Source organism: Triturus cristatus, chromosome 11 (genome assembly GCF_964204655.1).
Source record: "Triturus cristatus chromosome 11, aTriCri1.1, whole genome shotgun sequence".
NCBI lineage: Eukaryota > Metazoa > Chordata > Amphibia > Caudata > Salamandridae > Triturus > Triturus cristatus.
The window spans coordinates 1,166,552,978-1,166,566,704 of NC_140594.1; the positions used below are offsets into that span (position 1 = coordinate 1,166,552,978).

A 13,727-nucleotide genomic window follows, 5' to 3' on the forward strand; every position below is an offset into this window, starting at 1 on the left:
GCATACTTTTGTATAGATCGCCTCCTGGTGTTGGGCTCAGATGTTTGCACTTTGTTATTGTAGAATTCTTTGTAGTCACCAGATAGGTGACTCCTCCTTTAATTGTTTTGCCATGAAGGGCGATGATGGAGTTAGTAAGAAACCAGAAAAGATGTCCATGTGTAATGTATCTAAGTAAGATAGTACTGCAACACATACAGGAGTCCGGGGAGGCGGGTGGGCGTATGATGATCTACAGCTCTACATGCCAAGAACCGATGCATACTGGTAAGTAGTATTTTCCGTTTGAGGCATATGAGTTGTAGATCGCATACTTTTGCATAGACAATACAGCAGTTACCCCGTTAGCGGTGGCTACCTGTATGCGTTGCAGTAGTTTGGAAAAGTGTTCTTAGTACAGCCTGGCCCACACTTGCTTGTTGTTTTGCATGCACATCTACACAGTAGTGTTTAGTGAAAGTGTGAGGTGCAGACCATGTTGAGGCTTAGCAAATGTCATCCATGGGAATATTTCCTAAGAATGCCATGGATGTCCCTAGCTTGCTTGTGGAATGAGCTCTAGGGGGAATAGTTTATGTACGCTTTGCTTTCTGGTAGCATATTTGAATGAATTTAACTAATCACCTGGCAATTCCAGATTTTGATATAGGATGTGGTGGCGAAAAAGCTATGAAAAGTTGTTTGGTTTTTCTGAAACTTTTTGTCTTTTCAATGTAGTAGAGAATAGCTCTTTTGACGACAAGTGCATGAAGAGCTCATTCTGCGACTGAGTCTGGTTGAGGAAAAAAGACTGGGAGCTCAACAGACTGGTTAAGGTGAAAAGCTGAAATCGCTTTAGGTAAGAATTTAGGGTTTGTTCTAAGAAACACTTTGTTGTGATGTATTTGCAAAAATGGTTCCTGTATGGTTAATGCCTGGAGTTCACCCATTCTTCTGAGGGATGTGATAGCTACAAGGAAAGCTACTTTCCGTGTGAGGAACTGTAACTCACATTTATGTAAAGGTTCCAATAGGGGACCCATGAGTCTAATAAGGACAATGTTTAGATTCCATACTGGAGAGGGTGGAATTCTGGGAGGAATTATCCTTTAAAGGCCTTCCATGAAAGCCTTGATAGGAGGCACCCTGAACAATGACAAGTGTTGTCTGTTCTGTAAGTAAGCTGCTATAGCAGCAACATCTGATCGTATGGATATGTATGCCAGATTTCATTTTTGTAGATGTAGGAGATAACAAATAATGTTTTGAGTAGAAGCGTCTAGTGGGTTCATTGTACTGTTATTGAAGTAAATAACAAATATTTTCCATTTAGATGCATAGCATGCTTTAGTGGTAGGATGTCTAGCTTCTTTAATGACGTTCATGCAGTCTGGTGGGAGATTGAGTTAACCAAACTCTAAGACTTCAGGAGCCAGATCGCTAGGTTCAGTTGTGCTGGTTCTGGATGTGTTATCTCGCCATTGTTCAGTGTGAGGAAGCTTTGGGGAAAGGTGCAACTTTTGGGGTGGGACTAGTGAGAGTTCCAGTAGTGTTGTCAACCATGGTTGTCGGGCCCATGTTGGTGCAACTAGGATCATTGTGAGAGACTGTTGTTTGAGTTTGCGCACCAGTAATGGTATGAGTGGGAGAGGCGGAAAAGCGTACGCAAATCTGCCTGAACAATTCATCCATATTGCATTGCCTTTGAACAATGGGTGTGGAATCCTGGAGGCAAAGTTTGGGCATTTTGTGTTTAAATGTGTGGCAAACAGATCTATGTCTGGATGTCCCCACATTTGGAAAAATGGATGAAGAACTTGCGGATGAAGTTCCCATTCGTGAACCTGCTGTTGTTGATGACTGAGCAGATCCGCAATTTGATTGTGAATCCCAGGTAGATGCTCTGCTAAAAGGTATATTTTTTGAGGAATGGCCCATCTTCAAATGCTTTGTTCTAGGCGCGAACGCTGCAGAGGGTGTGTTCTGCCCTGTTTTTGCATATAGTACATTGCAGTCATGTTGTCCAGTCGGACGCGTACAGCTTTGCCTATGAGATGTTTCTGGAATGACTTTAGGGCAAGAAATATGGCCAGTAAGTCCAGGTGATTGATGTGGAGGAGTTTTTGTTGAGGGGTCCACATTCCCTGGACGGTGTGTTTTAAGAGATGAGCTCCCCAGCCGGTGAGTGAAGCGTCCGCTGTTAGCACTATTTGTGGGACGGGGTCTAAGAACAGCTGCCCTTTGGAAACACTTTGTGTGTTCCACCATTGCAGAGAGCAATATGTGCAGCTGTCTACCAACACCAGATCTCTAAGTTGACCCTGAGCTTGGTTCCATTGTTGTGCTAGGCATTTTTCTAATGGATGCATCTGGAGTCTTGCGGAAGGAACGATTAAGATGCAGGAGGCCATCATTCCTAATAGCTGCATGAACAATCGAGCTGGTAGTGAGTGTTGCGGCTGAAATTTTGATATGAGGGCTTGCATACTGGCTATCCTGGTTGGGTTAGGGTATGCAAGGGCTTTGGAAGTATCTATTATTGCACCTAGATACTGCTGGCTGTTGGATGGTTGTAAATGCGACTTGGTAAGGTTTATTGTGAATCCTAAGTTGTGTAGCAGTTGGATTGTGTTGTGAATGTTTTGTACACAAGCTTCGTGTGACTTGGCTTTTATGAGCCAGTCGTCTAGGTACGGAAACACATGAATGTGTTGTCTTCTTAAGTGGGCTGCTACCACCGCGAGGCATTTTGTAAAGACTCTGGGAGCTGTTGTGACTCCGAATAGTAGGACTTTGAACTGGCAATGTTGTCCGTCCACTACAAACCGTAGGTATTTTCTGTGAGCAGGTTGAATAGGAATGTGAAAGTAGTCGTCCTTGAGATCTAGAGTGGTAAGGAAATCTCCTTGTTGAAGCAGGGAGAGGACCTGTTGTAGCGTGACCATGTGGAAGTGGTCGGATTGTATGTACCTGTTTAACGGCCTTAGGTCTAATATTGGCCCGAGAGTGCCGTCCTTTTTTGGAATCAGGAAGTAAAGGGAGTAAATCCCTGTGTTTTTGTGATGTATGGGAACCGGTTCTATTGCATGTTTTTCCAAGAGAGAGAGAACCTCCTGCTTGAGAAGCGTAAGATGTTCTGTGGACACTGGATGTTGTTTGGGAGGTATGTTGGGGGAGTAGAATTGAGTTCCAGGCAGTAACCATACTGGATAATTTGTCTTACCCTCCTGTCTGTGGTGATGGAATTCCACACAGGTAGAAACTGTGATAGTCTTCCCCTGACTGGAGTGGAATGGTCGGTGGGGAGTGGAGGGAAGTCACTGTTTTGTGGTGGGGGAGTTGCGGGTATTAGAACCATGCCCTCTCCCTCTGTTGTTATTACCTCTGTAATTCTCTCTAAAGTAACCTCTGTTACGGGAAGTTTGGGTGGGGCTTTTATAAGTGGAAGAGGTGGTTTCTGTATCAATGGTTTTGGGGCGCCCCTATAAGAGGAACAATGAAAAGAACCTCTACTAGTAGTTGCTTGTAGAGCCCCCATGGATTTGGCTGTCTCTGTGTCCTTTTTCATCTTTTCTAAAGATGTGTCCACAGTGGGTCCAAACAAGTGTTCCTGATCGAAGGGCTGATTGAGGATGGTAGACTGCACGTCTTGTTTAAAACCAGATATGCGCAGCCACGCATGTCTACGTAGTAACACGCTAGTATTTATTGCATGGGATGCTGTATCCGCTGCATCGAGGGCACATTTTATTGAGGTGTTTGTAATTAACTTTCCCTCTTGTATAAGATCATTTGCTTTGGTCTTATGCTCGACCCGAAGGTGTTGAATGAGCTTTTCAAGCTCATCATAGTGAGCCCTGTCATACCTCGCTAGTAAAGCTTGCGAGTTGGCAATGCGCCAAAAGTTTTCTGCCTGAGATGCAACTCTTTTACCTGATGCATCCAGTAACTTAGATTGTTTGTCTAGAGGGGGGGCATCACCTGTGGTTTGGGAATTTGCCTGTTTGCGGGCATTTGCCACCACTAATGAATCCAGAGGGAGTTGACCTTTAATATAAGCTGGATCGCTTGGAGCTGGATTGTGTTTTTTCTCAATTCTAGGGTTAAGAACCCTAGCCCTGACAGTGTCCTTAAAAACCTCAGGGGCATGTTTAATCACCCCTTGAGCAATTGGGAGAGTATTTGTTGTCTTTTGAGGCTGGGAGAATGTCTCTAATAAAAAGTCCTCCTCTAGAGGGTCTGAATGGAGTTGAACCCAATGGTATTGTGCAGCTCTATTTATCAGTTGCACAAACCCTACATTATCATCTGGAGGGGATGGTCTGGAGGGATATAAATTTGGCTCAGGTACATCTGGGACACTGTAATCGTCCTAAGAGTCATGAGGTGGGATACTGTGTGTGTCATCATCGGTATCTGTATCATGTGGTGAGTGTATGTCCTCATCCTCGCCCCCTGCATCCTCATCCTCCTCTTGTGGTGTAGGGGAAAGAGGAGGCGCTGGAGAGTGTGCTGGAGAAAGTATCATGTTTGGAGGCTGTGGTGGTGGAGAGAAAGGCCTCATAGGTGAGGTGGGTGAGTCTTTTTTCTTGAAAGGTATCTCAGGTGTTTCTGAGGTGTCCAATTTCCTATTCTTAGGTGGTATAGAGGTGACCTGGCCGGTAATGGGGTCAATATGGAGTGTTCTTTGTCCAGAATCTGGTGGATTTGGACGGAAAAGTTATTTGGATCTGTTGTCTTTTTTCGGTGCAGAGGACTTCGGCTCCGAGTGGTGTTTTGGCCTCTCTTCTTTAGCTTTGTCTCCTTCTGCTTAGGTGGAGTTATCGACTCCGAAGGTTTAGTCTGTTTTTTTGGCTCCGAAGACTTGGATTGAGTTTGCTTCGATGCCGAAGAGTCCGGCACCTTGGGTTTTGCTTTCGGTGCCGAAGATTCTGGTGTCAACAGGAGCTTGGATTCATGTTTCGGTGCCGAAGATGGTTTTTTGGCACCGCGGTGTGGCTGGCTCGATCCTGAGCTTCCTGAAGGCTTTGTGGGCTTCAGAGCTGGGCCTGGAAGCGGGGCTTCTGAAGTCTTGTCTCGGTGTCGACCCAGACCCGAAGGTGAAGGTGCTACCGGAGCCTTTTGTTTTTTCGGGACAGGGTCGTCGACCTCAGTACTCACACTCCGTTGACCTGAAGTAACCATATAGTCTTCTGCGTAGGATTCCTCTGCTTCGGAGACACTGTCTCTGGACCATCGGGGCCTGCCTCAAAGATGTTGTCCGCCGCCAAAACGGTTGAACTGGACATTTTGTGACATCGAGCCCGGCGATCACGTATAGTCTTCTTGGACCTGAAAGAGTCACAGGCCTGACAGTGTCCACTCTCGTGTTCTGGCGAGAGACAAAGGTTGCAGACCTCATGGGAATTTAGTCCCACATTTGCATTTTTTAAATGGAGTCCTTTCCATATGCTGGTTGATAGTGCCGATCGGCCCAACGGCCCACTTCGACGACCGGACTCGAACATTTCTTTGGAACTGGATACGCGTCGAGAGAGATCGCGATCGAAACAATACCGTCGAGCGGTGAGAGTTTTTGCGCATCAAAGGGGAATCGAAATGACGTCTGAACCCGATGGCAGAAAAAAACAATCTAAGTCGATGCCTATGCGCACTTCTAACCAAAGGAGGAGTCACCTATCTCGTGACTACCAAGACTTTTACAATAACAAAGTGCAAACAGCCGATTCCAACACCAGATGGCGATCTATGCAAAAGTATGCGATCTACAGCTCATATGCCTCGAACACAATATTCCTACACACTATATACAATGCTAAATTAAAGGAAAATAGCAAGAAAAGACAGTTTACCACTATCACCAGTACGTGCAACATATTTGACATTAAACTGCTAATTTAAATCAAAGCATTGGTAAGTACACTAGTTCTGGCTTAAATGGGTCACCGAATGTAAGTACAGGCATTCACATAAAGCATTTACGTACGTTGTAGACACAAATGCTGTTCATCACATTCACTGAGAGGGACAAGAAAAGTCAAAGAGTCAGGAACCCCTCTCACTAATATTAGGGGAGACACATATTCTCAGGGACACCTATCAACAAAAGGAGAAAGACATGGCACAGCCTCAGATGGTAAACAAAGCCAATAGAACCTTTTCGCCAATTCCTTAGCAAGTGTTCCCCCATCCAATCCAAGGTTTTAACATTTCCTCAAGCCTAGTACAATATGTTTTGGTTTTGAGAAGTGGGTGCCTGAAGTTCAGACTATGGCAGGATAAATTAGAACGCTGTGGATTTAGTCTCACTTGACAGACTGCTCAGGGGAATCTTCAAGAGGTTACCACCCTAGCTCAGCTGAATGATGGGGTAGACGACAGTTACAAAAACCAATAGCTGTAATGTGGGTTGATCAGCATGAGTCACAATTACAACAAATATTGGCTGAGGGGTCTGGCCTATTTTTTATCCCTTTGTGTAGTAATTGTATTAGCTCCTTAAGACTACGCTCGTTAAACTTAAAAGTACATATTCAGTAGGACAACTGAGGCACAATATTTCCGGTTTATGTAAAACATCTTGGTACATCTCAAAAGCCTTGTGCAATTGATGTTGTTTTAGGTGGCTCAGAGAAGTAATACATACATCTTTATTTGACATCAGGGTCATGAGTTTAAATCCTGGTAGTTTAACCCAGCCTTTCATCCTTCCAAGGGTGGTTCAATGATTACCACTGAGTTGTTCAACAATAATTAATCATTTTCTAACAGCAGTGCCAAGATACCTCTCAGGCAAGACAAGCATTTATCTTCTACTACTTCTTTTCAGTCCTTCAAGCCATGGTATATTAGCCAAGAAAGACCTCACCTCATTGATGCCTCATAAAGGAACGTGTGAATCTGAGATGCTGGGTCTTGTCCTATCAGAGGAGGCACATAGTTTTCATATATAACAAGTGTGTGAGGTCAATTTTATACAAAACAGACCTTGGCTTGAGAATCAGTGTGTGATTAGTTTGTGATATTTGGAGGCCAATTGTCTATCAGCAGTAGGTGGAGCCACTGAGGCTGGGCACTGGATCAGTGTCAGAATGCAGTCATACTAAGGCCACTAGGCAAAGAGTTTCATCCTCAACAATGATCCTCTTCACATGGGTAACGGCAGTCTTCTAGCTACTGCACACACGTCTGCAGGCCCAAAATCACCTATCAAAGAGTCAGGGGGGCCGCCCACAGTAGTAAGGCAGATGGGTTAATGTTTGGGAAATACACAATCAATCAACTATTGCAGCTGTTACCAGAGCCAATCACAAGCCACAATAGAGTTTCAGAAGCCAAACGCCCAGTGAGCAATGAGAACATCACTCGCCAATCCCATAAAATGCACAATCACATCAATCCAAGCTAGTTATATTTTACCAATTCTGGTAGATTATACTTCTTCCTACATTGTTGGTTAAGAGTACAAAGGCACGCCCAGCACTGGCCATATGCATACAATGGTACACATGGCCAAAATAACTGCCTGTTGGCTCGAGATTCTGAACAAGTGCCCAACAAATACACACCACAAAGAGGAAAGAGTGCAGTAATTCCCATTTAGACTCATTCCATGGCTGCACCAATGAAATGTCCTTACGCCACTGCAATAGCTTTCGGCCTACATTATCAGTGAAGGATACATTAACCAATGGTAGAGGGGCTGACTTACTTCCCTTTCTCATTGTGCTGATCATATAAGCTCCACAATATAGCCATAATGATCTCAAGCACGTCCTATAAAGTAGACCCTTCGCAAATGTGACTGTTTACAAACAACACAGTGGAGCACCACATACTATGGTCTCTCTCCGCCCACTTTGGTGAGTAAAGACATGAATAATTAACTCTGTCATTGGATTCAGTCTGGACAGTGTTATGTTTCAAACCTACCTTAACTTTCCTGTCCTTCTCCAGGGTGATCCTGTGCCCGTACACATCCACATTGACAAATCTGACGTATGAGACCCGCGTGTTCCCGTCTCTGTGCTCATTGGCTGCTTCCACATTGAAGTATGGGAGGGAGCTATTGGTGCTGCACATTTTGGATAAGGTGTAGATACAGATTCCCATGAAATGATGAGCCTGATTATCGAAGGTGTAGTAATGAGGGTCTCCTTCCACCACGCAGGAATCTGTAGGAGAAAAACAGCAACACACGTATTTAGCAAACAGTAACTGTACACAGTGTGATAATGGAATTATCCAAAGAACATGTGATTATACAGGTAATCTTAAAATTACATTTTTATCTATATATTTGAAAGAATGTTGCAAATTTGAATGGACATAGGGACTACAATGCTAGTAGAAACATGAAAGTCTGTAAATGTCAGGCACAGCCACAAATGTGATGCCGTAACAACATTCATCTTTCAAGGTCACAGAAAAGAAGAACAAGTGCTTAGACCTATGAACTGTTGTATGGAAGTGCAAAGCATGAGACAACTAAATGAGTGATTATTGAACAAGTACTACCTGAACTTGGCGGTACTGGCCAGCTGGTGGTTGTTGAGGTGGTGGGAGTTGAGAGACTGGTGGTTGAGGTAGGTGTCATAGTGGTAGTACCTGGGGTATTCGGAACATCGAGAATGAGAAAAAACCTTTAGTTCATGGCAAATTGAAAAGATGTCACATTACAGACCCAAGCACTGGGACTTGCTCCAGACCCCTTCCCATTTGCTAGTGGCTTACCACTACATGTTCGTGGTCCATAAAGTATTGATTTGCAACCTTAGTTGTAAAACATTAATACATACCATTCAGATTAAATATTTGGAAGGGATGCACTAAATGCGCCCCTTCCAAATAATAAATCAAGATTGGGTCGCAAACCCAAATTGTGATTCAGTAATATTTTACTGAAGAGCAAATTTTTGGTCTGTAAATACCAAAAGACATTTCACGATTGCAAACGGCCCAATTTTGAGAATCGGGCTGTTTGCGACCACAAATCGCCTTCATACATCTGGCTCTGAATAGTTTAATTGCAAAGTGGTAGTGAAAAAAACTCCTTATGCTAAATAGTGAATATATTATTTCCTTCAATGACTCTCCCAAGACAATCATGGGGGTTTACAGTGCTTTATAATTCACCGCACAAAGGGGGTACTGTGCATGTATTTGAAACCATTTTAAAATTATAATTCAGGAAGGATATTCATGATTGATGATATTAGACCCATTAAATCAGATCTCCACAACTGTACAGAGTTAAAAGCAGGTTTCAGGGTTCCTTCATGTGGAATTCTGAGATCAGCACATCTCTCCATCCAGCATAATCTGCCAAGATCAGTTTATACTCAGTTGAAAGTTCCTCAGTGATTGGTTTGTAATTGTGTATTGTGCAACATATTAAACAGAAGTCTTATTATGAACACAAGTGCAAGCTGTAGTATATCCATCTTTTAAAAATAAAAGGACAAAATCCACGTTTGGCACAATAGTGCCAATGTTCACCAATGATTCACACGACAGTCCCAGTGTTCACCATTGATTCACACACAGTGCCAGTGTTCACCAATGATTCACACGACAGTCCCAGTGTTCACCATTGATTCACACGACAGTGCCAGAGTTCACCAATGAGTCACACAACAGTGCCAGTGTTCACCATTGATTCATACACAGTGTCAGTGTTTACCAATGAATCACACAACAGTCCCAGTGTTCACCAATGATTCACACAACAGTGCCAGTGTTCACCAGTGTGTTCCATAAACCTTACCAGGACAGTAGCCGTCAGAAATGGAGATATCGTCCACAGCTACGTCACTCCGGTAATCATTGCCCCTCAGGCCTTCGATGATGACCTGTCAAGAGTAGAGTGGAGGAAAGTTACATCGGCTAAAGAATCACTAACAGGAGAGAGTTACTGCTCCCCTGCGTCAGCCTAGTGTTTCCAACACTACAGGGTTTCAGAGGTTTATAGGATTAAATGGACTGACTTTCCCTTTCAAGAAGGAATCTGTGACACTTTTAAAGGTTATGGAAGATTACATTTTTAGCAAATAGTAATAGCAAATTACAATAAGCAGTAGGATTACAACTACTAACTGAGGCTGCAAACTATTGAATGGCATTAGTAACAAATCAGTAATTAGAACACTGGAATGTTGAGCGCCTCATTGAAGACAGTGGAGTGGTCAGGGCTTCTAATGGCCGGTAGAAGACCGGATCTCCAACATTCCAATGTTATCGTTTGCAGCTGTTGCTGTGAACAAGGGCCTCACGGAGCCCAAGGGGATTTCAATCCCCTCGTGCTCTGTGAGACCTTTGTTTTACAAATTAGAACATTCTGCACTCTAGGGGCGGAATGTTCTAATAGCCTTATAGCCCTTCATAGCAGGCTGTATTGATCATTTAAGGCCTGCTTGTTAAAGACTCTCACTGGTTGGAGCGGGCCTTGAATGGCCAGAATAGCTTGCAACGGCGGGCTGTAAGGCTATAGTAAACCACAAATGCCTTGATGAGCCGTCCTTTCTAGCTGCTGGGGCAGTCAGCTAACTGTCTTTACTTCTTCCCTGGGATAGATTTTGAGCATCAGCTCTGAGCCATTGGAGCCTGTGGCACACTCTCCGCTCCACGTCTTTAGTGTGCGCTCCATCTTCCCATCTACAGAACTGGCACTGTCGTGAGTGATAGCGAGTGTGACATGCATGGAGAAAATTGGTGTTTTTCTCATGCCTTGTACTCTGTTTAGCTGTGTGTGTATGAAGTACATCCGCCATCATGGTGGCAGCATTTGTTTCTTTAAGGCTTTGTCCTTTATTTTTTGGAAGGTATAAAAAATGTATTTGCCCTAACAATATTTACATTTGGGGAACAACATAAATTATTCAAGCATGTTTCTTCAATTGTATTAATTGTTCACTGTATTTTTGGCCACTCAATAGATATATTGTATGTATTTTAATGTAATGTTATTTCTGGTTATGTAAATATTAAGTTCTTTAACTTGATATTGATGACAATAGTGAGATTGTGGAGTCCCATTTTAAATCAGACATTGACTAAGACCAGGAGATCTTCAAAACAAATGTACCTAATTTCATTGATCATTCAGTGACTTGTTCAGTAGAAAAAGCTGCTAATAGCTCTCAGCAGGCAGTCAGCCAAGTGTATTTATTTCCTTCATTAATAATGACATTTTATAAGCCGCTGACTGGTCCCCAGTTTCTACGACTGTTTACAATAAATCTATTACTCGCGTCTTATAAGAGGTCATTAATATGCTCTGAACATGCTTAATAGGATCCTCCAGTTTTGTGACAAAATTTGAATTCTCCACGTTTTAATGTAGCAAAGTTCTATTTTTAATAAAGATAAGGAGGCGCGTAGTATCCACCTACAACTAATATTTTTAATTTGATGTTGTGACAAACAACCAATACAAGGCTTTTCTCCTGATTTAGATTTCTCCACTCTTACACACCTACTGGCTCAAGGACACATGGAAGGTTCTCTGGCGATGCATTACTAGCCCAACACTAGAGATGCCACCAGCAGAAGGTGACCTAGTAGTTTGTAGGAGCAAGACATGTGGCTCTCTTGGTCCATGTGTTAGTTAGTATTGAACATAATCAATAAACCTGGCACAAGTTTGTGGGAAATGGGCACAATCGGGTCATTTGTGATGCCTGTTCTGCCTAATACTGAGGATGTCATCAAAGTATGAATTTTAATATATAGCAAGTTTGTGATTTCCAGATAATATTTTGTATTTTCTTTCTCCTCATGTGTCTGATATTTTCATCCAAATTAGTTCAAATGGGGTGGGGATGAACTAAGATCTCACATTGAAGAGCCCTGGAGCAGTTACACTGAGTGTAAAATACCACACAAAGTACTATCAGAATCTGTATTTGTTTATAATCCATTTTGAAAACATTATGCAAAAGTTCATCAATAAATAACAAAGTTCATCAATAAATAACAATAAAATATCATTAGAGTTAGGCTCAAGAGAAGTATCATAAGACACCAAAAACAAAGACAATCATATGATTTCTTAGTTAAATTATTATTGCTCATTGAAGAGAAAATTGTAGCAACTAGGTGATCAGAACAAAATAAAGTACAAGCAAAGCAGAAAACAAATGGTCTGTAGTAAATACAGAATACTTCTGCCCTTTTTAGCACTACTCTTTGGCTTGAAAACAGGCAAGAGTCCATTGTTCGAAATGGCGGCTTCATGACAATATTTGTCAGAATTGTGAAGATATCAGAAATGACATTAATGTGCATTTTCCTGTACAGACATCATGTTGTTTGATCAACAATCAATCACCCACCTGCTGAATGCTGGATCCGTGCAGAAGGACTTCCCCAGAGTACCACCTGTTCCCCTTGTTGCCAGAGTCTGACCAAACCAGCACTTGCGATCCTCCCTTCTCCCGCACATAGATCTTAAGTGCCATTGTGTGTGCCACTCCGTACATGTGATACCAGAAGCGTAAACACTGTGGACCGCTGAAGCTGCACTCTGGACTGATCAAATGGGCAAAGTCTCCAGGGCTGGACTCACTGCCATCAATGTAGATATAATGTCCATCTGGAATACACAAATGGTGAAAATATGTTGGAATAAAATGGCTCAAATATTATTTATATTAGTGTGCAAATCATCTTTTGGAAGAACAAACAATCCAAGCATATTTAGCCAATATGCTCATATTTTAGATATAAAAGGGCGAGCTGTGTTGCACATTAAATGAACACATCAGGCAAACAATTGATGAAATGATTATGTAAATGTATTTCTGTAATAATGTTTTAATTTTTAATTCTATAGCCAATTATCACATGTTATCACTAGTTGGGCTAACAAATTAGGCTGTGCTGCTCTCATATATGTTAATTTTATTTCATCACTTATATAGACAAATGTATCAGATGTTTAGCACCGTTTCTGTCCAAAAATACTAATATTAGGGTGGAAACTTGGATACTTAGATCTCTTATACGTAATAATTGTACTGGGGCATAAATCCATGATGTATATCCATGCACCCTAGCTGGACTGTAACAAAAAGATCATGTGCAGATGTCTAAAACTGTTAGAACAAGACTGAGACTGTTAACAGTGAAACAAGCCCAGAAATAACCAGAAATCTGGAGTTGTTTTGTATCTGCTAAAACTTCAAGGAGAATATCATTTCCCTTTCATAGCGTGACACCGGTAGAGATTCAATCCCTCTTGTTAAGTGGAAGGAAACCCTTTCCATCAGGGTAGCAGTTTTTTAGCCCGAAAGTTTATATTTATCCATATTGTGCAAGTACGTAGAGGGCCTTAGAGAAGTGATAAACACTCCGGGCTCACATAGAATTGGCTGGCTGTGTAATATTAAAAAGCTTCTTCTACAGTTAGGATTTAGAGAAGCTTGGGAGTCCGGCAAACCAATAAACAAGATCGATCTTAAACGAGTTTACTGGTCATGAATTGATACCCAAGAGATTAGTAAACCTAACCAAGGTAGATTAACAGAAGCCTTTTACTCACACAAACAAATCGTCAGCCTTGAGCTCTACCTTGACCTCATCCAGAAACCAAGAGACAGAACACTTTATATTCAATTTAGATTGGGCACATTACCTACCCGAGAGTATACTAACAAATGGAAGCCTCCCCTCCAGACCACGGCATTTTGTCCGAGCTGTAGTGAGAAAGTTGAAAGCATGGCACACCTTATGTTCGAGTGCCCGGCTTA

The 13,727-nt window shown here is 42.4% G+C and overlaps 1 protein-coding gene across 1 annotated transcript in view; it reads right to left on the minus strand.

Moving 5' to 3' along the window:
* LOC146788647 (IgGFc-binding protein-like) overlaps positions 1 to 13,727 on the minus strand; it is a 279,601-nt gene that overhangs the window by 92,185 nt on the left and 173,689 nt on the right. Inside the window, exons 40-43 of the mRNA XM_085635859.1 lie at positions 12,312 to 12,571; positions 9,746 to 9,830; positions 8,497 to 8,586; positions 7,912 to 8,153 (exon numbers count right to left, since the gene is read on the minus strand). Coding sequence (XP_085491985.1) covers positions 7,912 to 8,153; positions 8,497 to 8,586; positions 9,746 to 9,830; positions 12,312 to 12,571 — 677 coding nt within the window. The remainder of the gene's footprint in view (positions 1 to 7,911; positions 8,154 to 8,496; positions 8,587 to 9,745; positions 9,831 to 12,311; positions 12,572 to 13,727) is intronic.